The sequence below is a fragment of the Populus alba genome, chromosome 9 (assembly GCF_005239225.2).
Source record: "Populus alba chromosome 9, ASM523922v2, whole genome shotgun sequence".
NCBI lineage: Eukaryota > Viridiplantae > Streptophyta > Magnoliopsida > Malpighiales > Salicaceae > Populus > Populus alba.
The window spans coordinates 9,605,156-9,630,892 of record NC_133292.1 but is presented as its reverse complement, the minus strand read 5'-3'; the positions used below and the strand labels follow the sequence as shown (position 1 = coordinate 9,630,892).

Below are 25,737 nucleotides of genomic sequence, written 5' to 3'. Positions count from 1 at the left end.
CTGCACTGCCTTGGGCCGTGACCGCGTTTTGTTAATGAAGATTTCTTCGACGCAGTGCATAGATAAGTTAGGCACAGATATTCATCCTTGAGCCTGTGAAAGTAGACTGGGACCCAGGGAACTGTTAAGCTAGACATTACAAATTTACAGAGCAGCTTCGAGGCAAAGGCTTCTAGACCATATTGAACAGAAGTGCATATCACGTCAGAGCATCTGCATCAATTTGTGAATCCAAATATCCTTTTTCTTACATCTGAAAGCCCTGCATTTTGGAGCAGTAAGAAGTCATACAAGCCACCACAAACTATCAACACTAGCTATCCATGTCTAACATTTAAAAGATATTAGAATGCAACCATCAGCAAAATTTCAAGGTACAAGTTATTATTCTCTCCATTCTCACATAATTCTGAGTTGAATGGGGCCAATGATCTTGCAATACACCGTTGAGTTGCTAGTAAAGCTCCATCACCACATTTTTTTTAATACACTGACAATAGTGGCTTCTAACTAGTAGATTGTAAAAGACACCAGCCCTTTTTTTTTTCCCGTTCCAGGAGACTGCTGAGTGCAACATACCATCTAATATAGACACATACTTGTTGCACGATAATGATCCTGCAGCAGGAGATAAAAAGCGCCCTCAGGACCTACAAAAAATGAACTACATAACAGATGGAAAAGAGTATTAGTAGGAAAAATTGTGGGCAGATAGCATCATGTCTGTGGAAGGATATAAGAGCAAATATAAAAAGCATCAGATCTGCTTATCCACAAGTTATTTATTTTTAGATGGCTTGGGACATGTAAGCAAAACAAAATTCATGTTATGCAGCTATAAGATGACAGGATATCAAATGCAATAAAGTGAGTCAGTAATGCCAGAAAAAGGGCACTCACTTGGTAAAACTAGCCATAACTGACCGGTGTATAAAAATCAATGCAGCTCTATTCACAAGCATTCCATGGAACAATTACTTTGTCCCAACTGAAGAAAGTTTTTCCTGACCAGAAGGCCGAATTGAATTTCCTGCTGTAGTTGTTGTGGACACTAATGTGCCAGGGGTAGGAGCCAATGCACCCATTGGTCTTGATATTGGTGGCCTCTGGGCAGTCATGCTCATCGGAGGCCTCGGAAATGCATTTGCAAAGTTCATTGCAATTCTGTTGGCAGGTAATGACGGTGGCACTGCTCTAGATGAAGGTGGTAAACCAAGTCGGGATGCAATTATCTGAGCTCGTTCTTGGTAAAGTCTCTGCCTTGACCTGTCCAGTTGCTCCCTCACCCTCATTATTACACTATCCATTTCATTAAAGAAGGCTAGCTTCATTTCCAACTTATGTAACTGCACATATGGAACCATCCACAAGGTCATTCTTCTATGGAAAATCATAGACAACAGCGTAGAATGCCTACCGGGCAGTAAAAATACCTGCTTCTCTATCAATGAGGCAGCAAGTTGTCGGATTTGGTCCTCTTCCTGGTTTGCGAGAAGTTTTGCCTTCACTGCTGCTGCTGAGAGGGCTGAAACTGCAGCACGCTTTATTTTATCAATTTTATTGTCATCTTTAATCACTTCACTGTCAGGCTTCTCTTTCTTACTATCTTTGGGACCCTCTTCTGCAAAGAACAGACAAATTAAGAAGATACAATCATAGAGGAAAAAATCACCCAGCCAAAATATCAAATTAACAATTGCAAAACAGAAGCACCATGGTTTCAAAATTCTACGACCAAATTTCAATTAGACTTCCAATTCTCAATTCAAGTGCACATGATTCAAAAGAATGATATACAAGTTTTGGCATGCACCCACATTAATTTGCAAAATTCATGAATGCATCCAGGAAAAGCTTTGAGAAGACATTATGTGGTTAGACTGTTTTCTTATTTCTCGCTCTTTTTAACCACAACCACCATGACACACTCACACTTTCTCAGAACATAAAATGCCCACTGAACTCCATCCCACCCATTTATTTTTAACTCCATCCAAGATCCCTCTTGAATATACATATTTTTTTCCCAACATCTGAAACACAGAGAAACAGATACACATGCGCATGCACGTACACACAGATAGAGAGAGGACCTGAAGTGGCTCCACTTTCAACCTTCAGATCCTGAGGCTTCACTTCTGAAGGCTGTGAAGATAACATGTCTACATCTGCTGTTGACTCTGTAGGCTGAGAGTGGTCTCCTGCATTTGATTTTGCTGGTTGCTGTGACCCATCCTTGTCTGCAGGCAGAGAATCTGACACCATGTCTACATCCTTTGATGAATCACCAGCTTGAGAGTGTTCGTCAACTGACATTGATGCAACTGATTGAGAAGGCTCATTCTTTTCTGAAGACTTCAAATCAGACACCATATTCACATCCTTAGCCACCTCTGTAAGCTGAGAATGCTCGTCGGCTGATGATACTTCCAGTGTTTCCTTCAAGGAACTTGGTGGACACGCTGAATTGGGTGGTATCTCATCCAATTCCTTTACAATACTAGGTGTGTGGTCCTTCAGTAGCTCTGAATTGCTAGATTCCTTTGATCTACCAGGTTCAACTTCATCGTGAGAGACAACTGTCTCTGCTTCATTTACAGCATTTACTTTCTCTGGGGATTCACCCTTTGATGAATCCAGTGGTTTCTTCTCTTCTGGAACAGAGTCTCCAACTTTCTTGTCTCTGTGATCATCTGACAGGTCTCTATCACCTAAACCTGAGGTAGGGCTATTCTCTGTCTGGTTTTTTTCCTCTTGCTTGTCCTTTTGAGCATCATGATCAGCCATTTCAGTAGCAACACTGCAAATCTCTTACTCGCATGAGACACATAACCCATAAATTGGAAAGAAAATTAAGTTCTAGTAAAGGTTTACATACCAATCACTGCCAGATGGTTTCTTTCTCTCCTCTGGTGGATCTTCCAAAAGAAAGCAATGCCTTGCTGCCAGCTGCATGCCAGGATAATTGCTAGACAAGGATTTCAAAGAAGAGCGGGTTGAAGCAGTAGCAACATTAGGTCCCACCAATCTTGCCAGAAATGATGCCTATAGATGAAAGGAACCATAAGTTGAAATATATTAGCTGCAATTTGTAATGAGTTACTGCATACAAGGTCTTAAGCCTCAAGGTTAATCCTTTTTTTTTATTTACAATATGAAAACTTTATGTGAATGGAGTGAATGATACTACTGATTGCCAATCAAATGCAGGTAGAAGATGACCATGAATGAACCAGAACATGAACCTACAGACTGGTCATGGTAGATGTACCTGCTAGGTGTAAGAGAGTCGCCAAGTTTTCACTTACATATATATTTTTAGTTATTTAGAAGCATGCTACAGAAACTTATCAGGTTTCCTTGCATGTTCATCAAGATAATTCACTTTTAAGTGTGGGAAGCACTTGTGTTTTCATCATTAATACCGTTATCAATATTCATTTATAGTGGGCACATTTCTAGATGCATCCTGAGAAACATCATAGTTTTCAGCGGGCTAACATTCAACTTACCAAAGCCATGACAGGATTTCCAACTTCAGAAAATGAAAGTCGGTTTTCAGGAGTTGGTGAATAGCCAACAGCTTCAAATGCTTCTGTAAGAGCTCTGAGTGCAACATTTTCACCCATTTCTTCACTAACCTTCACTCCACTGGCATCTTCTGATTTGGAAATTTCCGGACCATTAATCACCTCACTGCTTTTCTCATTTTCTGTACTTTCCTGACTACCTTTTACTTCACTTGTACCTTCTGGTTTTGAAGCTTCCATCGGAGGAGTCAGGGGTTGATCTTCACTAGCACCTGTTTTGCTCTCACTTGTATCAAGGACATCTTTAGGGCCGGATGTCTTATCAACGGTTGCATCAGCATCTACTGTTACTTTGGAAGTGCCATCCATATCATTGGCGATGTCAAAAAAGGCATCCTCAATTGGCATTTGAACAAAGTGCAATATACATTGAGCTTTTGTTTTTGTGGCAACATGTTCTGCAATCTCATTCCAGTTTTCCTTATAAAGTTCCAGTGCTTCAAGGAGAAGTAGAGTCTCCTGATCTGTCCACTTTCCACCACTTGCACCAGCAGCCTCAGCAGGCTCCATGAGAATAAAATCAGACGAGAACATGTTTGAGCCAAACTTTCCATTATTAAAGCAATCGGCGCATAAATCATAATCTGCCTGTCCAATAGGAACATAGTTAGATAGAATGCAATATATAGCGGGTTGGGGGGTCAGGAGAAACTTAAATTCGGCAAGCATTTGTAGCCCCATTCCATGTACCATATTGCTATACTGTAAAAAACTAATATTTGGCACATGCTTCTATCATATCTTATGTGCCAACAATCCGAGCTACTGGCTTAAAGAAATTCCACACTTCACAGACAATTGAATGCAAGTGGTGCAGAATTAAAACCAACAAATCCAAGTGAAGAACCAACCTGCTTCTGGCAATGGTAGCGCTTGCGAGAGCAATCAGCTGAACAAGAATTGCAGTGGTACTCAACAGATGGCCCCTCAAGCTTAGCCAACTCTTCAGCAATTGCCGACTCAGGAAACAATCTAGATGATGTAGTTGGAGCTGCGAGGTTAGGTTTAGGAACAATAGGTGGACATGGTTGAATGGCTTCAAAGCAAAACAACTTTTCAAGAGATGATTCTTTCTTTGCCGCTTCATCACCATCAGCATTGGGAGCAGAATCGAATTGTAATGGATGAAAGTTAATCAATCCCCAATAATCTAAGAACTCTAGCACCTCTTGCCTTGCATCTAAGTCTGAAACTTCTAGTTCTGACAAATCTTTCACTTCAATAAGAGTGTTTGGATTAGAATTAAATTTTTTCATGATCCAATTACGTATCTCTAAATAGGTATCCGGTGTCCGGCTTTGGGACTTCCCATTAAAGAATGAAGGCAGTAAACGCTCCTCAAGCGGGTGAATTTTTGTCCATGAAAACCAACCTGTAATCCAAAGGGGAGGAAACCAAAACTCATTGTCTGCCTCTACTAAACAATTCCCCCACTTGACTTATCGCAAGAATTTAAAATTTTCACATAAAACAAAACACATAATTTCTCACATTCTCACTTCATGAACGGCAGGACAAAATGCACACAACTTGACCTAAAAAAACTTTGAAATTCAAGAATTATCAAAATTGCAGCTAACACACGCCCCAAAACCTAAAACTTTTCGCATTTTCTCAGCAACTAAACTTAAATTAACCAACTTGCCCAGAAAACATACAAAAACTTGAACTTCCACTACTTACCACAATGGCTAGGCACAATATGAGCATTAGAATCACGAGATCTAATAACCTCAAACTCTGCTTCAATTTCTGTTTGCAATTCCTCCACCTTACTCCTCCTCTCCTCCTCCACCAAGGCCGCAGCATCCGGAACCGCCGTAGCTACTTTCTGTTCGACCTTCACGCCCGCTGAAAGCGCCGAAGAAGCCAAAATGTTAGGGATTTGTCTCGCTCTAGTAAAAGGACCGTTATGGTTCGAGAGATTAGAGATCGCAACTTTCTCGCGAGTGAGCCGTTTCGGTGGTAAAGGTGAAGAGAGAAAATTTGAGAGTGAATTCGCTTTCCTTTTGTGCCCTCCAGCTCGGCGCCTTGAAGGTCCAGGCTCAGCTGACGCCGGCGAGTCAGCGTGGCTCCCCGCCGGTTTCTCTTCCATTTTTGATTGATTTAGAGGGTTTTTTGAGTTAAGATGTGAAGGAGATGTGATCCATCTCTGTGGATTGTTATGAGCAAAGAGGAATTTTCATTTCCAGGTTAGTGAAGCGTTTTTAAATATTTTGAATAGAAATCATATTGATTCCTAAAGTTTTAACATTTAGTCAAATCAGTCTTATTGCTTTGTTTTAATTAATTCTGAACCTTCGGTTTTCAATTTATAATGGACTGACCCCTTTTAAGCTGCCACGCTTAGAAATATAAATAGTTGTGATATTAGTTTTTTTTTGTCAGGTATTTTTATTTTTTATAAAATAATTATATATATATATATGTTTTTTCAAAGTATTTATGCTGTTTAAAAAGTTTAAGTTCAAATAATTTTTTTTATAAATGTATTTAATAAATCAAGAACTATATATACAAATAAATAAATAAAAATTTATTATTTATACCTAAAAATAAAATTTTAAAAATTAAAAGACAGATATAAATCAGGATATTTAATATCAAAAGATAAAATATTTATTCGATTATGTTTGCTGAATTTATTTATTAAAATAATTTTTTATTTGAACAAATAATAATAGAAATAGATACACAAATTAAATTGATCAAATAAAATAAAAGAAAAAAATGTAAGGATATAAATGTTATAAATATTATCTAAAAATATTTTTTTATTTTTAAAAATAAAGTTTATCTATATAAAAAATAAATTTAAATTTAAAATAAATTTAAAAAATTCTTTAAATTTAAATAAAAATAACTGCTCGACATGGATGCAGTTGGTATCGCAAGCACGTGATGTTGATGTCCATCCAAAGGGTGCTCGTGTTAATTCAGAAAATGATAATCAAATTAATGATGCAAATACTGAGCAAGCTCATACTGATCTATGATCTGCATCGTGTCGACCCTGTATTCCGATTTTCTTTGCCATGAATACGAAGGCTGGGATAAAAAACAATGCCTCCATGAGAAAGTTAGACCCAACTGGTGCTCAGTTTTTACCCCCAGAGAAATAGCTGAAGTCCGACTCCATTGTTTTATGAAGTTGCAAGCCTTTTTGTCTTGGTCTGCAATAAAATGAATAAGAACTCCGTTGGTGTTTTAAAATTGTTTTATATTATATTTTGTAGAGATTTTTTTAAAATTGTTGTTTGTTTTGAAATATATCAAAATAGTATTTTTTAATTTTTTAAAATTTATTTCTAATATTAGCATATTAAACCCGTTGATTTTTGTTTTTTTTATTAAAACAACGTCGTTTTAATTTAAAAAAATTAAACCTAAATGACCCTGTGACCCAAAACCCGGGCTTGAACTAGGTCCGGGTCTAAAAACTATGTGTTTAGCCCTTAAACAAGTCGCTGGATATATATTATTATGAATGCATTAATTTAGGCATCCTTATAAAAAATAACATCCTAAAATAAGAAAGTTAAAAAAACTGTGAGCATTGAATAAAACCCTAAAAACAACTATTCATATAATTTTTTGTTACACCCATACTAAGAACTAAATCTATAAATAGGGCAAGACTTGTAATTATACTTTCATATGCTTAAAGTTTTATGTGCTGTATGTTTTTTTATCCAGTTTCCAAGTCTTGTTGAGTAATAATGACCGAGCAAAAAGCGCGAAAAAAAAAGACACAGGGTAGTTTGAATAAAAGTTTGTTTGGCTTACGGGATTAACGGTGCTAATGTAATTTACAAAATAAAATAAAATTATGCAATAAACAAGCAGGCTTGCTGGTTATTGAGCTTTCATTCTAGGCTTCAATTTCACTATTGTAGATAATAAATTCTTGCACTGATGGGCCACGTACAACATAAACCCAGAAAAGATATGATATAAAATATTGCCGTAACACATATTCATGAATTTTTTTTTTAATCAAGGGTGGCAAGGATTCCCATCTGCCAGCCCAGCCCACCACCACCACCACTGCAGTAAAATAAGGATTTTAGTCTCTGCGTTCAAAATGGGACAGAGAATAGCTGATTGTTAAGATTTTTTTTTTTAGAAGTTTTTTTTATTAATATAAATATTTCAGCCAGCTTATGCATATTTTAGTTAATTTTATAAGTTTTAAAATTAATATCTCTAATAATTTTAAAGTTTATAAGACACAAATAGATGGTTTTCAAAAAACAAACTTAAAATTTAATTAATTAACCTATACCTCTCATATTTGTTATATTTCAGGATGTTATTTTTTGTCTCAATGCCTAGTGGTGAGTTTTCTTCCGATGAAGTATAAAGCGGTGAGTTTTGTACCGTTTTTCTCCTCTTCTTTCCCCCCCTCAAACAAATGTCTCGATGTAATCTTAAATTAGTGAACTTAAATCACAATTCATCAATATCAATTAAAGCTCACTGCACAGAGCCAGACAATCTTCAACTCTGTCACCAGCATCAAAATTCGCGACTTCCTTGTTTCTCAGAACTGGAAACTTTCCAGGATGTGGAGGGTCATATCATCAATCACTAGTTGGCATCCAACAAAAGAATTACCAAGGCTGCAAATTCTACAATTTCTACAACTGCTTCTCTTAAAGGGAAATAATTCTTCTTGTATTGCTCTCCTCCACAGATCAGAACATGGGGCCTCTGAAGCTGTCGAGTACGGACATAGCTGTTGCTGGGATGTAATAAATGGTTCACCAAACATAAATGACCTTTGGTACTTTAGTGTTTCTAACGAATGTGCATTTCTACCTTCCGAACACGGGGAATTGTTGGAACCGAAATTCTGCAGCAAAAGAGCAGTCTCCTTTCGCTTTCAAAGAAAGCAAGGTAGCAGGCGCCTTAAAAATGTTTCTTAAAATGGCTCAAATCTTCTATGTATTGAGAGATTTGAAACATTAGAAAAGGTTTGATAAGAAACACATTAAAACGGGGAAATTCTCATAAACTTCTTATAGTAATATTACATGAAGGAAAAACATCTTACATTGCTTAATTAAACACGCTAGCTCGCTTATAAGCACCTAATTAAGGGAAACCTTTATTTAAGTATGTCACAAACCATAGCGGGCTTAGCTAAAATCACTTCTGCTCCATCGTAATTTAGAGACCTGGAGCATATCAACTAGCAACTTTGTCTGGCTAATTAGTTGCTATAAGCTGTAACACTTGGTCTTGGTTCAAATTCATCCGAAAACGATTTTTTCCCTTTAAGCCCGACACCATCATCATAAACTGATACGTTAGGTCTTGGTTCGAAGTCCTCCGGAAAAGATTTTTCTCCTTTAAGAGCAGCGTCGTCGTGGTAAACGGACACATTAGGCCTCGGCTCAAAATCCTCAGCAAAGGATCTCTCTCCTTTAACGACACCGTCAGATGTAGTCGAAGGCTGTGGGCCAAAATCCTTGACAAAATTATTCTTTTCATTGGACTCGGTTGTGTGGCAATCGGCTTTCTCATTGGAGACTGGTGACGACGTGGTTGCGCGAATAAGGCCTTGTATTGCTTCTGGCATGGGCTGATCTTTCATAACAGCTCTCCAATACTCTCCAGTGTCTTTTCTAGCACAGATGACGTCAGCAAACTGCTAAATCAGAGAATTTTTTAAAAAATATTAAAACATTATATTATAAGATTTCGATAGATAAAAGGACAGTACTGCGTGCATGCGTGTGCATGTGCACCCTCTATTCTATTTGTCATTGCAGAAAAACTGACGTCATCGGTGCTAATGATTATGTATGTTCGATCACTAATGATTCACGTTTTTCTTTTGTTTTTGTTTTCAAGAAAAGCTTGCTAAAACTTGTCTATATATGGAAGAGACACTCTGTGCCATGGGATCTGTAAGAAGATTGTAGTGAAAGACGATTGGCTACGATATGCCCCTCAAGTTATCCTCAATTATTAACAATCTTTATTTCCTTACACACAATCCGATGTATATTTTTATGTCCCAAGCTTTACGCTTATATTCATATTTAAAATACACAAAGTTTAGTCATATTTGCTTATATTAATACTCATTTGGCATTTCAAAGATTCTGAAAATCCTATCTTTTTAATTTTATAACATCCTTAACGTTTACTTAAATCATTTACTTACTATTCCTATACCTTAATTTCATTCACTTTTCAATTTGATGATTCAAGCCACATTCATATATTAATTTCAACACCATTTAAATCAAAACTTTCAAATTAATCCTCCTCCTCCCTTTAATATAAATTTCAGCCAAGATAGGGTTTTTTACTAGTTTAAATTATTTTTCATTTACATGCTTATTACATACAAGCCATAATAATTCCAAATCAATTAAGTCAACTACATGAACATAAATCATTTATCTTTTTGATCATTCTTAACATAATAATTTAAAATGCACTAACATCCAACTACAACTAATTAAACAAGTTTATTTAAATTCTTTTCAATTTCATCATTAATACATCGAACAAACTTGACACACACAATTACACAAATATTTATTTCGTCCTTCCCTTCACTATATATTTTCTTTTAAAGTGGCTGACCCTAGTTTGAAATTTTTCTTCAATTATTTATTATTTTGTATTATTTATAACCATTTTCATCATAATTATATCAAACTACAATAATTTCATAATCCCCCCCGGAAATATCTTTTAAGAACCCTAGTTTAAAAATTAAAGAATTATGCATTAAATTCGTTTATTTGCATTCAAACTTGTTTACACAATAAAATAAAATTCAAATACTAACTTGTCAAATTTTTCCCTCCTTAACCTCTTTTCCTCTTTTGGACGTGACTTTGTCCACTAGTTTCTCCTTTCTTTCACTTGATTTTCCTATTAACTCTTTTCTTGAATGGTTTGGATGGTTTAAAAAACTCTTTAATGAACCATATCAAGTGATTTTTCATTTTTCATTAAATTTTAAAAGTTTATCGTGCCCTCCTTACATAAACCATATTAGTCATCCCACCAAGTCCTTATAAACATTTACCATGCTTAAAACTAGTTATTTTACCTTTTTTTTTTTTTTTATCATTTTAGTTCTTTTATGAACTTATTATTATTTTATGATAATATTATAAATTACTAACCAGGTTTACCCCAATTCTCTTCCATGCCATTCTTAACTTTTTTTACTTAATTTAAATTATTTATTTTTTATTATTTTATAGGTATATATTTTTTTTCTAGGAATTTGCAAGTCAGGTGTAGATCCATCGCATTTAAATGATGATGTATCATATGCAAATTATATGGATAATCTAATATATATATATTATAGATCAATGAGATAGATTTAGACTTAGAAGGAGGTCTAGTTGCTCTAAATAAAAAAATAATAACTTAAAAAAACTATAACTTTTAATCCACTTAATGGATCGAGTTTAAATTTTTACAAGAATTTTCATAAATTATTTTTTTTATAATAGCCCTTACAATTCTACAGGGACCATTCGGATATTTAGATATTAAAAACTCGCCAAGAGCCCTAGTTTGGGCCAATTTGATTAATTTACTTATCTTTTCTAGATTACATACATTGATTCGTATGATAGCGCAATCTATAGCATGGGGCATTGTTGGTGGTAATGAAATTCGGCAGCAAAAGAGCAGCGTCGTTTCCCTTTCAAAGAAGGCACGGTAGCAGGCGACTTGAAAATGTTTATTTTTAAAATGGGCAAGATCTTCTATGTATTGAGAGATTTGAAACATTAGCAAGGGTTTGATAAGAAACACATTAAAACGGTAACATTCTCATACACTTCTTGTAGCAATATTACATGAAATCATAATGACTGAAAAAAAATCTTACATTGCTTAATAAACACACGCCAGCTCGCTTATAAGCCCCCCCTAGTTAAGGGAACCTTTATTTAAGTATGTCACAAACCATAGCGGGCTTAGCTAAAATCACTTCTGCTCCATCGTAATTAAGAGACCTTGAGCACATCAACAAGCAACTTTGTCTGGCTAATTAGTTGCTATAAGCTGTAACACTTGGTCTTGGTTCAAATTCGTCCGAAAACGATTTTTTTCCTTTAAGCCCGACACCATCATCATAAACTGATATGTTGGGTCTTGGTTCGAAGTCCTCCGGAAAAGATTTTTCTCCTTTAAGAGCAGCGTCGTCGTGGTAAACGGACACGTTAGGCCTCGGCTCAAAATCCTCAGCGAAGGGTCTCTCTCCTTTAACTACAGTACCATCATTGTAAACGGACACGTTAGGTTTCGGGTCGAAATCTTTCGAGAAGGACTTATCTTTTGCTGGTTCTATGCCATTGTCATAAGATGTAGCGGAAGGCTGGGGGCCAAAATCCTTGACAAAATTATCCTTTTCATTGGACTTGAATGTGTGGCAATCGGCTTTCTCATTGGAGACTGGTGACGACGTGGTTGCGCGAATAAGACCTTGTATTGCTTCTGGCATGGGCTGATCTTTCATGACAGCTCTCCAATACTCTCCGGTGTCTTTTCTAGCACCGATCACGTTAGCAAACTGCTAAATCAGAAAAAAAATAAAAAAAGAAGGTTAAAACACTATATTATAAGATTTTGATAGATAAAAGGACAGTAGTGCTGCGTGCATTTGTGTGCATGTGCACCCTCTATTCTATTTGTCATAGCAAAAAAAGAAAAGAAAAAGCATACCGAAAAGAGTGAGAAAAGAATGAAGAGAGCGTAGGAGGATTTCATGTTTTCTGTCCCAAATTAAACAGATCCTTCTGAAATAGTTTGATAGTGTGGAGGTCGCTTGCATTCTCACTATATATAGGCAAATTAAGAACAAGAAGAGAAAAGGAAAACACAAATAAAAAGGCTCGTGATTGTTGTCGCTAATGCATGACTCACGATTTATTTTTTATTTTATTTTATTTTCATGAAAAACATGTTAAAACTTGTGGTGTGTATAAGAAAGAGACACTTCATTCTATGGAATTCGATAAAAAAAAAAATAAAGAGAGACTGTAGTGAGAGATGATTGGTTACGATAGGCTCCACTCTGATATTCAAAATCCCTTTCAATATAGATTGGTTTAGGAGGCAACTCATTTTCATCAATGTCGTGTTTTCTAGTACATAAATACCATGCCTTGCTCTTACCATGGTCTTGCTATTTGGTCTCCCAATCCAACTGGGTTATTTACAATGTTTTTTTTTTTTTTTGTTGAACATTATTTGAAAGAGTTGTCAAATAACCATCTCAACTCAATAAATTAAATTTTTAGGTGAAGTTTCATGATATAATTTATATTATTCTCTAAAACAACTCTTTAAGTGAAAGCACTTTGAATTTGAAACTTGCACAAATCCACATTATCTTATGCTTAATTTTTATCAAATAAATAGAGATGATGAGATTCGAACTCTTGCTCATCAAGGCTTTGATACTATATCAAATAATCATTTCAACCCAATAGATTAAATTGTTAGGTCAGATCTCATGATATAATTTATATTATTTCTAATACATTTTCTCAAGTGAAAATCATTTGGGCTTTGAACTTGTACAAGCTTATATTATCTTGTGCTTAATTTTTATCAAATAAATAGGAATAATGAGATTCTGACTCGTGACTGCTTGGTCATCAAGAATCTGATACAATATTAAAAAATCATTTTAACTCAATAATTTAAATTGTTAGTTATAATTTCATAATATAATTTATATTATTTTTTAATAGGAAAAATGTTACTCACCATGCCCCATTTGTTTGCTGGAAAGTAGTTTCTTTTTGGAAAGTGAATTCTGGGGAAAGTGAATTCTAGAAAAGTGAATTCCGAGAAAGTATTTTCCTATGTTTGGTAGTGTAATGGAAAATAAGTTGAAAAAAACTTTCCAGTGTTTGGTTATGTAATGGAAAATGAGCTGTAAAATAACTTATTAATATTTTATTTTTCTCAAGTTTATTAAAGTAATGAGAAACAAATCTTACAAATTAAAAAGTTGAATGAGAATGAAATTGAAAAAAAAATATAATTTCATAAATTATCTCAAATAAAATAAATAATAATCAAAATAATAGAGATCAAATCTAAAAAATTAAAAAAAAAAAATAAAAGATGAAGAAATTAAAATAATAATAATAATTAACATTTCATAAATTATTTCAAATAAAATAAGTAACAATCAAAAGAATGAGGGTCAAATTTGATAGATAAAAAATTTCAATAAAAAAATGATAAGAAAAAAGCAAATAACAATTATAAAAATAAGGATCAAAATTAATATAAAAATAAAATTTTAAGAGATGAAATTAAAAAATAAATATTCAAAACAAAATATATATATATATAGCAATCAAAAGTTTGAGGATCAAATTTGATATAATCAGCAAATAATGACATTTCTAAATTTTTCATAACTTTCGAAAAGTGTTTTTCCCCCAAATTTTTAAGGAAAACACTTTCCTAAAAATCAAGCCAAATTTTCCTTTTACTGGAAAGTGTTTTCCATTAACCAACTTTTCTAATGGCAAACAAACACAAGAAAGTTTGGAAAATGATTTTCCGGAAACCACTTTCTGGAAAACAAACACAACTAAAGGAAAAATACTTTCCTGAAAATCAAGCCAAATTTTTCTTTAATTAAAATTGACTGGAAAATATTTTTCGTTGACCGGAAAATGTTTTCCATTAACTAACTTTTCTAATGACAAACAAACACAAGAAAATTTAAAAAATAGATTCTCAAAAACTACTTTTTAGAAAACAAACATGGTGCTAGGTAAGCGCAAATCCAACTTCCTGTCACCGATTGAATTTTTTAATCATATATGCTGTTACAAGATTGTGATTTTGTTTTCCCAGATTGATTTAACGAGTTAGAAAATTCCTACGTATTAAATAAGATGGAATTAACAAAAGTAATTACTTCCCAATATCGATCGATAATTGATGTGTGTATGCGAACTACAGCTATGATTGGATGCCGGTTTGGTGATTAAAACTTGAAAAGGATAAGTGATAAATTTGCTTCACATGAAAAATCGGGTAGTCTGGAGGAGAGGTACTTGAATTTAATTTGAATTACGCTTCACCAACTCCAGGTCTCCAAAGATCCCGATCAAAAGTTTGCCCACCAGAAGATTTACTTTTTTGAACCTCCATGAATTATTGAAATAGGTGTACTTGTACAACAAAGTCAAAGTTATTTAATCATTAAGTTAATTTATGAGTCACTAGATTAACTTTTATTAAAATAATATTATTTATTTAAAAAAAAAAAAGAATTCCTTAATATTATATCAATTGATTTCTACCGAGTCACAAACTTCTTATATTAACTCCTGGGTCTGGTTTAACAATTATTAAAGATATTTTAAGTGGTATTTGGTTTGCTATTTTGGGTTCGGCCGTTAGCTAGGATCCAATGGTTGAAAGGGAGGGGGTTTAATCAGGTTGCATGCATTTGCTGCTAATTAAACGCAGATGCGCTACTCAGGCTTCACAGGCGCATGGCAGCGGATAGAAAACAAAGGCTGATAATTATGCATAATCCCACATCAGTTCATTAGAAATTACAGTTGCATAGAGGTTATAATTATCTAAGATTTGATTAGCAGCCTAATAGGTCATTAATAAAACGATCAATCATTAAATTTGCTGGGGGGGGGGATTCAAAACTTAATTGAATATACAATATTCACACATTTTATTTCGCAAATAATCAATTTAATCTAAAAATTTAAACTTAAACTATTATGTGAGGTTTTAAAATATAATTTAAATATTTTTGATATAGTATTATAATATTGATAATTCAAATAGTCACGAGTTTAAATCTCATTATTTTTATTTATTTAATAAAAATAAAACATAAAGTAATATAAGTCAATGCAAGTTTCAAATCCAAAAAGAATTTTACTTGAATAATTATGTTAGAGAATAATATAAATCATATTTTAAAATCTTATTTAATAATTTAAGTTATTAAATTAAGATAGTTTTCTTAACACCATTCAATATATTACATAATTGTCACCATCAAGATATATAAACTTGTCACAAAGCTAATTATACACGCCAGGCCCCTTGACAGATCAACATTTATTTCTACAAATCATGGAGGCCTTGGCTAATTAAACATTAATTGATATAACACATATGAACCATGCTTATCAAAAAATTATTTTAATTTAATATTTTAAATTGTTAGGTAAGATTTTAAGATATAATTTATATTATTCTCTAATGTAATTCCTTAAATAAAAGCTCTTTGATTATAAATGTTTTTATATTAATTAGCTCTCTTAAATGACAGTAATTTTTAATTAAAAAATAATAAAATTTAAGTTAAAAAATTATTAAATCAATAAAGCTCTAAAACTGCATCATATAATTATTTCAATTTAGCAACTTAAACTAAAAAACTTCAAAAATAAATTTATATATCTCTAATAAAATTTATATAGCAAAACTATGTATTAATTAAAATATTTTACGAAACAATTATAAACCTTACAATAATGCAAGGTTTTTTTATTGGTTATGATAAGCTCTGCATGCAAACGAGGGCCCTCCAAGTGGATGATAAAGTTTCCTGTGTTGGAAAATTGGTGTATAATAATTAGAATGTGGAATGCGGCCATACTTTTATTTTGGCAGCCACTGTTCCCATTATTCTGTGATGTCTAGAATAATAATTGATGGATCATCCTTGACGTTTACTTAAATCATTTACTTACTATTCCTATACCTTAATTTCAACCACTTTTCAATTTGATGATTCAAGCCACATTCATATATTAATTTCAACACCATTTAAATCAAAACTTTCAAATTAATCCTCCTCCTCCCTTTAATATAAATTTCAGCCAACATAGGGTTTTGTACTCGTTTAAATTTTTCTTCATTTACATGCTTATAACATACAAGCCATAATAATTTCAAGCTCACCCATATATTTACAAAAAAATGCCATGAGTTCTATGTTATTTTTCTGTTCAAGTGTATTCATCTTTGTATGAACTTTTAAAACTCTGATTGGTTTAAAATTTTAACCTAAAATAAAAATATATGTTAAAAGATTTATCATAAAATATAATCTGATAATTTGATCAAAAGTTATATTTAAAGCATAAAACTAATTATCAAGAGTTTTTTCATCAAATTTCAAAATTTTCTCGTGTCTTCCTTACATAAACTATATTAGTTATCTCACTAAGTCCTCATGAACATTTACTATGCTAGCTTAAAACTATTTATTTTACCTTTATTTTATTATTTTTTTATGAACTTATTATCATTTTACGATAATATTATAAATTATCAGTTAGGCTTACCCAAATGCTCTTCCATGTCATTCTTAACTCTTTTTACTTAATTTAAATTATTTTCTATTATTTTGTAAGTGTGTATTTTTTTTTCAGGGGTTTGCAAGTCAGGTGCAAATCTGTCGTAATTAGATGATGATGTATTATATACAGATTATGTGGATAGCCTAACAAATATATTTATAGATCAATAGGATAAATCTAGGCCTAAAAGGAGGTCTGGTCGCTCTAAGCAAAAAAATACTGACTTAAAAAAGATGTAACTTTTAACCTGATTGTTGGACCGAGTTTAAATTTTTACAAGAGTTTTTAAAAATTAATTTTTCTATAATAACCCCTACAACTTTACATGAACCATCAAATATTTAGATATCAAAAACCTAAGCTCTATTTTGGGAATTTTATTATTTTACTTATCTTTTCTAGATTTCATACATTGCTTCGTTTCCCTTTCAAAGAAGGCACGGTAGCAGGCGACTTGAAAATGTTTCTTTTTAAAATGGGCAAGATCTTCTATGTATTGAGAGATTTGAAACATGAGCAAGGGTTTGATAAGAAACACATTTAAACGGTAACATTCTCATACACTTCTTGTAGCAATATTACATGAAATCATAATGACTGAAAAAAAATCTTACATTGCTTAATAAACACACGCCAGCTCGCTTATAAGCCCCCCCTAGTTAAGGGAAACCTTTATTTAAGTATGTCACAAACCATAGCGGGCTTAGCTAAAATCACTTCTGCTCCATCGTAATTAAGAGACCATGAGCACATCAACAAGCAACTTTGTCTGGCTAATTAGTTGCTATAAGCAGTAGCACTTGGTCTTGGTTCAAAATCATCCGAAAACGATTTTTTTCCTTTAAGCCCGACACCATCATCATAAACTGATAGGTTGGGTCTTGGTTCGAAGTCCTCCGGAAAAGATTTTTCTCCTTTAAGAGGAGCGTCGTCGTGGTAAACGGACACGTTAGGCCTCGGCTCAAAATCCTCAGCGAAGGATCTCTCTCCTTTAACAACAGTACCATCACTGTAAACGGACACGTTAGGTTTCGGGTCGAAATCTTTCGAGAAGGACTTATCTTTTGCTGGTTCTATACCATTGTCATAAGATGTAGCAGTAGGCTGGGGGCCAAAATCCTTGACAAAATTATTCTTTCCATTTGACTCTGTTGTGTGGCAATCGGCTTTCTCATTAGAGACTGATGGCAATGTGGTTGGGCGAATAAGACCTTGTATTGCTTCTGGCATGGGCTGATCTTTCATAACAGCTCTCCAATACTCTCCAGTGTCTTTTCTTGCACCGATCACGTTAGCAAACTGCTAAATCAGAAAATTAAAAAGTTAAAACATTATATTATAAGATTTTGATAGATAAAAGGACAGTAGTACTGCGTGCATTTGTGTGCATGTGCACCCTCTATAATTCTATCTGTCATTGCAAAAAGGAAAAAGAAAAGGCATACCGAAAAGAGTGAGAAAAGAATGAAGAAAGCGTAGGAGGATTTCATGTTTTCTGTCCCAAATTAAACAGATCCTTCTAAAATAGTTTGATAGTGTGGAGGTCGCTTGCATTCTCATTATATATAGGCAAATTAAGAACAAGAAGAGAAAAGGAAAACACAAATAAGAAGGCTCGTGATTATGGTCGCTAATGCATGATTCACGATTTTTTTTGTTTTTGTTTTTGTTTTTGTTTTCATTATGAAAAGCATGTTAAAACTTGTGGTGTATATAAGAAAGAGGCACTTCGTACTATGGAATTCGATAAAAAAAAAGAGTGTAGTGAGAGATGATTGGTTACGGTAGGCTCCACTCTGATACTCAAAATCCCTTTCGATATAAATTGGTTTATTTAGATCAACTCATTTTCATCAATGTCGTGTTTTCTAGTACATAAATACCAAGCCTTTTGTTCTTATCATCTGGTCTTACTATTTGGTCTCCCAATCGTACTTGGTTATTTACAACGTATTTCTTTTCCTGATTGTTGTTTCGGGAAGCTGTTAAAGAATTCTTAGAGCAAATTCAATAATTTAAAATGTTAAATAACATTTTATGATATAATTTATATTATTAAATATAAAAATTTTAAACTTAAAAAACTTTCACTTAATTAAATAAATATATTAAAAAATAATATATATATATATCATATTTTATTTAATAATTTAAACTATTAAATTAAGTATCATTCAACATATTACATAATTGTCACAATTAAGATAAACTTGTTACAAAGCTAATTACACACGCCAAGCCCCTTGACAGATCAACATTTATTTCTACAAACCCTGGAGGCCTTGGCTAATTAATTAAAAGCAAGATAAATTGATATAACACATTTGAAACTTGTTTATCAAAAAATTATTTCAATCCAATATTTTATACTGTTACACGAGATTGTAAGATATAATTTGTCTGATTTTTTAATGTAGTCCCGTAAATAAAAGCTTTTTAAGTATAAATGTTTTTATATTAATTAGCTTCCTTAAATGACATAATTTTAAATTAGAAAATAATAAAAAATAATAAGATTTAAATTCACAAATTGTTAGATCAATAAAAGCTCTAAAGCTATATCATATAATTATTTCAATCCAATAACTTAAATTAAAAAACTTCAAAAATAAATTTATATATCTCTAATAAAATTTATATAGCAAAACTATGTATTAATTAAAATATTTTACAAAACAATTATAAACCTTACAATAATGCAAGGTTTTTTTTTATTGGTTATGATAAGCTCTGTAAGCAAAAGAGGTCCCTCTGATCAGTGGATGATAAGGTTTTTTTATATGCGGCCATACTTTTATTTTGGCAGCCACTGTTCCAATTATTCTGTGATGTCTAGAATAATAATTGATGGATCATTATTTTTGCTGTTTTACTCGGATTTTCATTTTTAAAAAAGAAGTAACGGAATATATATATATATATATATATATATATATATATATATATATATATATATATATATATATATATATATATAGATATAGAGAGAGAGAGAGAGAGAGGGGGGGGGTCGTGGGAGCTGTCATTTTTAGATTCATCCATGCGTAAGGCTGGATATATACAAGTTTATTAATTGTTAAATCTGTTATTTTTGTACTCAACAAAACATTAAGCCATGATATATACAAGATTAGTAAGCACCCACCATCTCTGAGCTTGATCAAGTAGTAAACCTAGATGTATATAAGTACTCTAATGAATTGTTAAATCTATTATTTTCGGACTTAGCCAAAAACTAAGCTTATAATCTTTTATTAACTCTAAAAAATTTTAAATTATATATTTTGATGTGTTAAAAATATTTTACTAAGTCAAAAATATTTTACCTTAAATCATATAGATATTTTACTTCGTTTTTTCTCTTTCTTTTAAAAAAGAGATAAGCTTAATAGTTTATAAAAAAATGGATCGAGATATCACTCAACCATGTTTTTTATTTTTCACCACTTCTTATGGTACACATATCCCAATTATCATGTCATTATCTTCCTTTGCCAGGTGGATTTTGGAGTGCATCGATCGAGGTAGAAAGCGTAACATTTGATGTTACGATATGGATGAAGACTTAGAAAAACTTCACACTGAAACAGATTTGTTTTTGCTGAATTCCGAGACTATACGCGTAGATCAATTCATGTTTTTAAAAAATTTTTATTTTAAAAAATAAAACAACATTATTTTAATATATTTTATAATAAGAAAATATTTTAAAAAACAACTCCAACCATACTTCTAAACAAGAAAATACGTTTTAAAGAATTCAATCTTAAAAATAAGTTTTTTTGTTTCAAACAAGATATAATTCAATATTTAAGTTAGTATTTTAATTTAATTGATTAAGTGATAAACATAATTAAAAGGATGAAAAATGATGTTTAGTTATGTGTAGAGAAGCTTTATACAATTTTTTTTTGCGTCGTTGAGGTGAATTATTTTTCTCTCTTTAAATCTAAAAATATATAGCCTATCTCGATTGGAAAATATCTGAAGTGCCTTATCAAGAAGGGTGACATTTTCTACTATGATAGCTCTAGTCGAAGTCATAACTAGGGGGGAAGCTAGGGATTTTAGTTTTGGAGGGACAAAATAGAGAAAATATTTTAGGGGGTAAATTTTAAATTTTTTATTTTTTAGGGATAAAAATCTAATTTATTAAGGGAGGGGGGTTGGAAAAAAAATATCTTTGCAGGGTCGGGCCCTGCCTGCCCCCTCTTAATTCCACCTCTTGCTCATCATAGTTATTAATCTCTTAATTTAAATAGTGCAATCTATTCTAGTGGCTTGATATAAAAAATTCAGGTAATACTTGTAAATTTTTTTTGATGAATACAAGGACTTTCTGATATTTAAATTAATAACTTTATAAAAAAAGAGCACAATAATATTTAGAGAGTAAACTCTAAAATTATACATGCTAAAAGTGTTAATAATAAAAAAAATTGTGCACCTTGAGTTTAAACTATTCATGGTGTATCAATAGTTCATGAGTTTTTTTTTGTTTTATAGAGAGCAGAGACTGAAGTGTAATTTTAATTTCAAGTTATATTCTACTCAAAATAATATATATTAAATCAATATAAAATACTGAGAAACATACATAGGATTCTAGAAAAAATTAAAAAAAAATATTGGGCTCGAGCAAGTCACCGAGCTCATTAAAGATGAAAAATAAAACTAGACTATTATTAAAACTTGAGCTCGTTCCGTGAGGATGCTAGGGTGCACATCCTTGATCTACCTTATTTTAACTTGTTTTTATTACATCCAGGCGTTTGGTAACTTAATCAAAAAAAAAATGTTTATTGGATTTTTTATAATTTTTTAACCTATTAAATTTAAATCCATAAAGTGTAACCGGATCTCCTTTACGCGGTTCATCTATCCAGACAAGAAAATTATTGTTATTAATGGACAAAGAAGGAAAGATCACGACGATAAAGAAAGATTGGACAGCCATGCCGTTCACATGCACATGAAGATTCAATTATATGCATTCGATGAACGCGTGGCCATCTTATCTTTTTAAATCACATGTCTTCTCATTTCGTCTTTTCTTCATTTTAGTTCTTTTTTTTATTTTGAATTATTTGTTCGATGTTGATGTGATATCGTATCATTCATAAAGAGAAAGGGAGGAAAAAGTAAAGCCGCTCATGTAATTTCCACAAGTCTCAATCTAAAGATCTTAAGAAATTAAATAATTCAAAATGCTTAAAAAAGAATTATCAAGAAAATAATGCTAGTCTCCCCAACTTGGCCACCGTGAGAGCCTTTTTCACCTGAATTACCAATTTGAACAATTTCATGCAATCTCTTTGCTCTTGGTGGCGCCTAATTAATTAGAAGTGTTAACCGGTAAAAACTCTCTTAATTCCAAATTTGTGGGCACCTAACTAGAATTAATGACGGCAGTTAATAGCTTTCCTCAACGAAGTTCTCTCTCGGGTTACTTCCAAGCCAGAATTGTTTTATCGCCTTCATTTTGAAGTATATAAGATCAATTAATGGCACGTGTAGACCATACTAATCACATTTAGATAGACAAAGAAAGCTGGATGGATGTAGGCTTATGATTGAGAATTATAAGCTTTTTCTTGATGGCTTTATGCACGGGAAAGAGATTAAAAGTAGTTTTTTGGTTTGGGTAAATGAATAGAAAGAATGGATGGGCTTCAATTTGAACTTGTTTAGAAAGTGATAGACAAAAATTACTCTCTGCTGTTGAAATCCCTTGTAATGAATTGACAATCACCTAATGTATTCATGGATTACTTAGTTTATTGTTAGTGACTTGTAGCCCAGATACCGTTAACAAAACTGCAAGCACAAAACAAATTCATTTCATAAATTTAATCAAGAAACAAAGTATTGAGGTGGGGAAAAGAACCGTTGATGTTGCAGAAGTTTCTGCAGGGTAAAGTAATGAATCAGGCAAAAGATTTGAAAAGCCGTAAAAATAAAAGGAAAGGTAAAACATAAGTTAATTGAAATGCAGAAATTAAAAAACCTCTACTATCATCAGCATCAATGACAGTTGCTAATGAGATGATGCATGCCTGCATAATAAAATTAATTGAAGACATGGTCTGTAGATGGTCTTCCTTCAATTTTATTCGTGTTTTATTTTAGTGTTTTATATGTCTAAATATATTTATGTTTAGCTTAACAGACAATAGATTAAAGAAGCATTGTCAAAAGTTAATTGAATTTTAGATTACACTGAAATAATTCTCCAATCTCATAATCGTCCTCATCAATGGTACAATTATAATTTGCAGATGTTGGTTGGTTATGAATACATAAAAGATGATTTATATATAAATATGTTGTTTCAATATTACCTTCTTTTTTTTCCTGCAACACCAACACAAAACACCCTGTCACACCCACCCCAGCCTGCAGATTTCAAAGCACTGTCCATACTCCAGGTTGTTTCAAAGCACTGTCAATAAATAATTGATCATGATAAAAAAGACATAAATAAATATGGGAGATCTTATCATAATTAACCAATAAATACAGGGATTCACCTGTTTGACTTATTATTGCAGAGTTGCTCTTAGCTAATTGCTTTTCATTATCTTGACTGAAAATATTGAATTTGACTGAATTTAATGTCATTTCAGTATTATAGGACTGAATTAATTGGACGAATTGTTATGTATGAATTTTTATTTAAAACATGAATTTTTTTTAATGTATTTTAAAATTCCTTACGATTTTACAATTTTACAATCCGTTTTTACGATCCGAGTTTGTGAACAACTTTTCGTGCCGTGTTAAAATCGTGATTTTAACAACCTTGGTGCACGCCCTTGAGCTACCTTATTTTAACTTGTTTTTATTACATCCAGGCGTTTGGTAACTTAATAAAAAAAAAATGTTTATTGGATTTTTTATAATTTTTTAACCTATTAAATTTAAATCCATAAAGTGTAACCGGATCTCCTTTACGTGGTTCATCTATCCAGACAAGAAAATTATTGTTATTAATGGACAAAGAAGGAAAGATCACGACGATAAAGAAAGATTGGACAGCCATGCCGTTCATATGCACATGAAGATTCAATTATATGCATTCGATGAACGCGTGGCCATCTTATCTTTTTAAATCACATGTCTTCTCATTTCGTCTTTTCTTCATTTTAGTTCTTTTTTTTATTTTGAATTATTTGTTCGATGTTGATGTGATATCGTATCATTCATAAAGAGAAAGGGAGGAAAAAGTAAAGCCGCTCATGTAACTTCCACAAGTCTCAATCTAAAAGATCTTAAGAAATTAAATAATTCAAAATGCTTTAAAAAGAATTATCAAGAAAATAATGTTAGTCTCCCCAACTTGGCCACCGTGAGAGCCTTTTTCACCTGAATTACCAATTTGAACAATTTCATGCAATCTCTTTGCTCTTGGTGGCGCCTAATTAATTAGAACTGTTAACCAGTAAAAACTCTCTTAATTCCAAATTTGTTGGCACCTAACTAGAATTAATGACGGCAGTTAATAGCTTTCCTCAACGAAGTTCTCTCTCGGGTTACTTCCAAGCCAGAATTGTTTTATCGCCTTCATTTTGAAGTATATAAGATCAATTAATGGCACGTGTAGACCATACTAATCACATTTAGATAGACAAAGAAAGCTGGTGTATATACATTACATGTACCGGCACATGAGTAAACTAAACCAATCACATCGTACAGATTTTTTTTTCATAAAATAAAGCAATCGAATTCGTTGCACCCACGTAAATCCAATCCACGTGTTAATTTCCCGACAGTGAAAAGGAGCTCAGTCATTGTTATTGTTCTTGTTATTATTATTAAGAGGTGATGTTTTTACTTTACATCTTTTTATAAAATAGTATTAATTATAATAATATTTCTTTAGTTTTTGGTTATTTTTTAAAAATATTTTTTTATCCGTTTAGTTTATTAAAGATTTAATTTCGAGATTTGTTGCAGTTTGCTTTCTGTGTGGTTATTTTAATCCTATGACTCATATTCTGAATTTAACAGATTAACATAGTTGATTAAGATTTTTTTTAATTATTATTTTTTTAATTTTATCATTCAATAATATGTTGATTATGAATTAAATTTCATGATTTGTTTCAATTTACTTTCTATTAAATTATTCAAGTCATATGACTTAGATCATGAGTTTTATTGGTTAACTTAATTGAGTGGACTAGGGTTATTTTATTTTGTTCTATTTTTAAATTAATTTTTTTAATTTGTTTTATATAAACTTATTTCATTCTTTTGATTTCAGTTGAGGGTTTGATAATGTAACCTGGATTGACCTAAATTAATTTTCTAGTTTGCTTTTCTATGAGATTTTTCTGGTTATTCAATGATCAAAATCATGAGTTTGACGGATTAATTGTAATTGACTTAAATTATTTTTTTGTGTTTTTTAATTGATTTATTTTTAATTTTATTATTTAATACTAGATTAATTAAAAATTAAATTTTATAATTTATTTTTTTATAAAATTATCATAATTATAATTATAATCGGATGATTTAGACATTAACTTGTTTGTTTTGACATGCATGATTCGCAGGATCCAGCTCCTCTGATATGATCACGATTAAATTTGGAAGATTTAGACATTAACTTGTTTGTTTTGACACCACATGATTCGCATGATCCGTCTCTCTGATATGACGTGTCCCATAGATGAATTACTTATCATTTAGACATTAACTTGTTTGTTTTGCCTAGCGGAAAGGTAATCATTTCTTTGAGAAATATGACTCTCTCTCTTTTCTTTTCTTTTCTTTTT

The 25,737-nt window shown here is 32.1% G+C and overlaps 3 protein-coding genes across 7 annotated transcripts; all 3 read right to left on the bottom strand.

Moving 5' to 3' along the window:
• Positions 1 to 197: 197 nt before the first annotated feature.
• Positions 198 to 5,781, bottom strand: LOC118058755 (SWI/SNF complex subunit SWI3D). The gene is made up of 8 exons (XM_035071506.2): positions 5,274 to 5,781; positions 4,442 to 4,962; positions 3,513 to 4,178; positions 2,879 to 3,045; positions 2,094 to 2,800; positions 1,434 to 1,621; positions 901 to 1,346; positions 198 to 664 (listed from the first exon to the last, which is right to left on the bottom strand). The coding sequence occupies exons 1-7, from the start codon at positions 5,683 to 5,685 to the stop codon at positions 975 to 977; spliced, it is 3,033 nt and encodes a 1,010-aa protein (XP_034927397.1). The 5' UTR covers positions 5,686 to 5,781; the 3' UTR covers positions 198 to 664; positions 901 to 974.
• Positions 5,782 to 11,375: 5,594 nt separating this feature from the next.
• LOC118058754 (organ-specific protein P4) lies at positions 11,376 to 12,442 on the bottom strand. 3 transcript variants are annotated; one of them, XM_035071504.2, is made up of 3 exons: positions 12,303 to 12,430; positions 11,931 to 12,153; positions 11,376 to 11,846 (listed from the first exon to the last, which is right to left on the bottom strand). In XM_035071504.2, exons 1-3 carry the CDS (start codon positions 12,345 to 12,347, stop codon positions 11,629 to 11,631), a joined length of 486 nt encoding a protein of 161 aa, XP_034927395.1. In that variant the 5' UTR covers positions 12,348 to 12,430; the 3' UTR covers positions 11,376 to 11,628. The 3 variants fall into 3 exon arrangements, with proteins under 3 accessions (XP_034927395.1, XP_034927394.1, XP_034927393.1); XM_035071503.2 differs by having other exon boundaries at positions 11,376 to 12,150; positions 12,303 to 12,442; XM_035071502.2 differs by having other exon boundaries at positions 11,376 to 12,153; positions 12,303 to 12,429.
• Positions 12,443 to 17,474: 5,032 nt separating this feature from the next.
• On the bottom strand, positions 17,475 to 18,557 carry LOC118058752 (uncharacterized). Of its 3 annotated transcripts, XM_073411292.1 has the most exons (3): positions 18,397 to 18,555; positions 17,863 to 18,253; positions 17,475 to 17,787 (listed from the first exon to the last, which is right to left on the bottom strand). In XM_073411292.1, the coding sequence occupies exons 1-3, from the start codon at positions 18,439 to 18,441 to the stop codon at positions 17,729 to 17,731; spliced, it is 495 nt and encodes a 164-aa protein (XP_073267393.1). In that variant the 5' UTR covers positions 18,442 to 18,555; the 3' UTR covers positions 17,475 to 17,728. The 3 variants fall into 3 exon arrangements, with proteins under 3 accessions (XP_073267393.1, XP_034927391.1, XP_034927390.1); XM_035071500.2 differs by having other exon boundaries at positions 17,475 to 18,250; positions 18,397 to 18,557; XM_035071499.2 differs by having other exon boundaries at positions 17,475 to 18,253; positions 18,397 to 18,554.
• Between the last annotated feature and the right edge of the window lie 7,180 nt (positions 18,558 to 25,737).

Excerpts from the sequence above, each read along its gene's own strand:
- LOC118058755 (XM_035071506.2), bottom strand. The coding sequence starts at position 5,685 with ATGGAAGAGAAACCGGCGGGGAGCCACGCTGACTCGCCGGCGTCAGCT. Across the intron at positions 4,179-4,441 it reads GCTACCATTGCCAGAAGCAG|GCAGATTATGATTTATGCGC; the intron begins GTTGGTTCTTCA and ends CCTATTGGACAG. Across the intron at positions 2,801-2,878 it reads AAACCATCTGGCAGTGATTG|TGTTGCTACTGAAATGGCTG; the intron begins GTATGTAAACCT and ends AGAGATTTGCAG.
- LOC118058754 (XM_035071502.2), bottom strand. The coding sequence starts at position 12,347 with ATGAAATCCTCCTACGCTCTCTTCATTCTTTTCTCACTCTTTTCG. Across the intron at positions 12,154-12,302 it reads TTCTTTTCTCACTCTTTTCG|CAGTTTGCTAACGTGATCGG; the intron begins GTATGCTTTTTC and ends TTTCTGATTTAG.
- LOC118058752 (XM_035071499.2), bottom strand. The coding sequence starts at position 18,441 with ATGAAATCCTCCTACGCTTTCTTCATTCTTTTCTCACTCTTTTCG. Across the intron at positions 18,254-18,396 it reads TTCTTTTCTCACTCTTTTCG|CAGTTTGCTAACGTGATCGG; the intron begins GTATGCCTTTTC and ends TTTCTGATTTAG.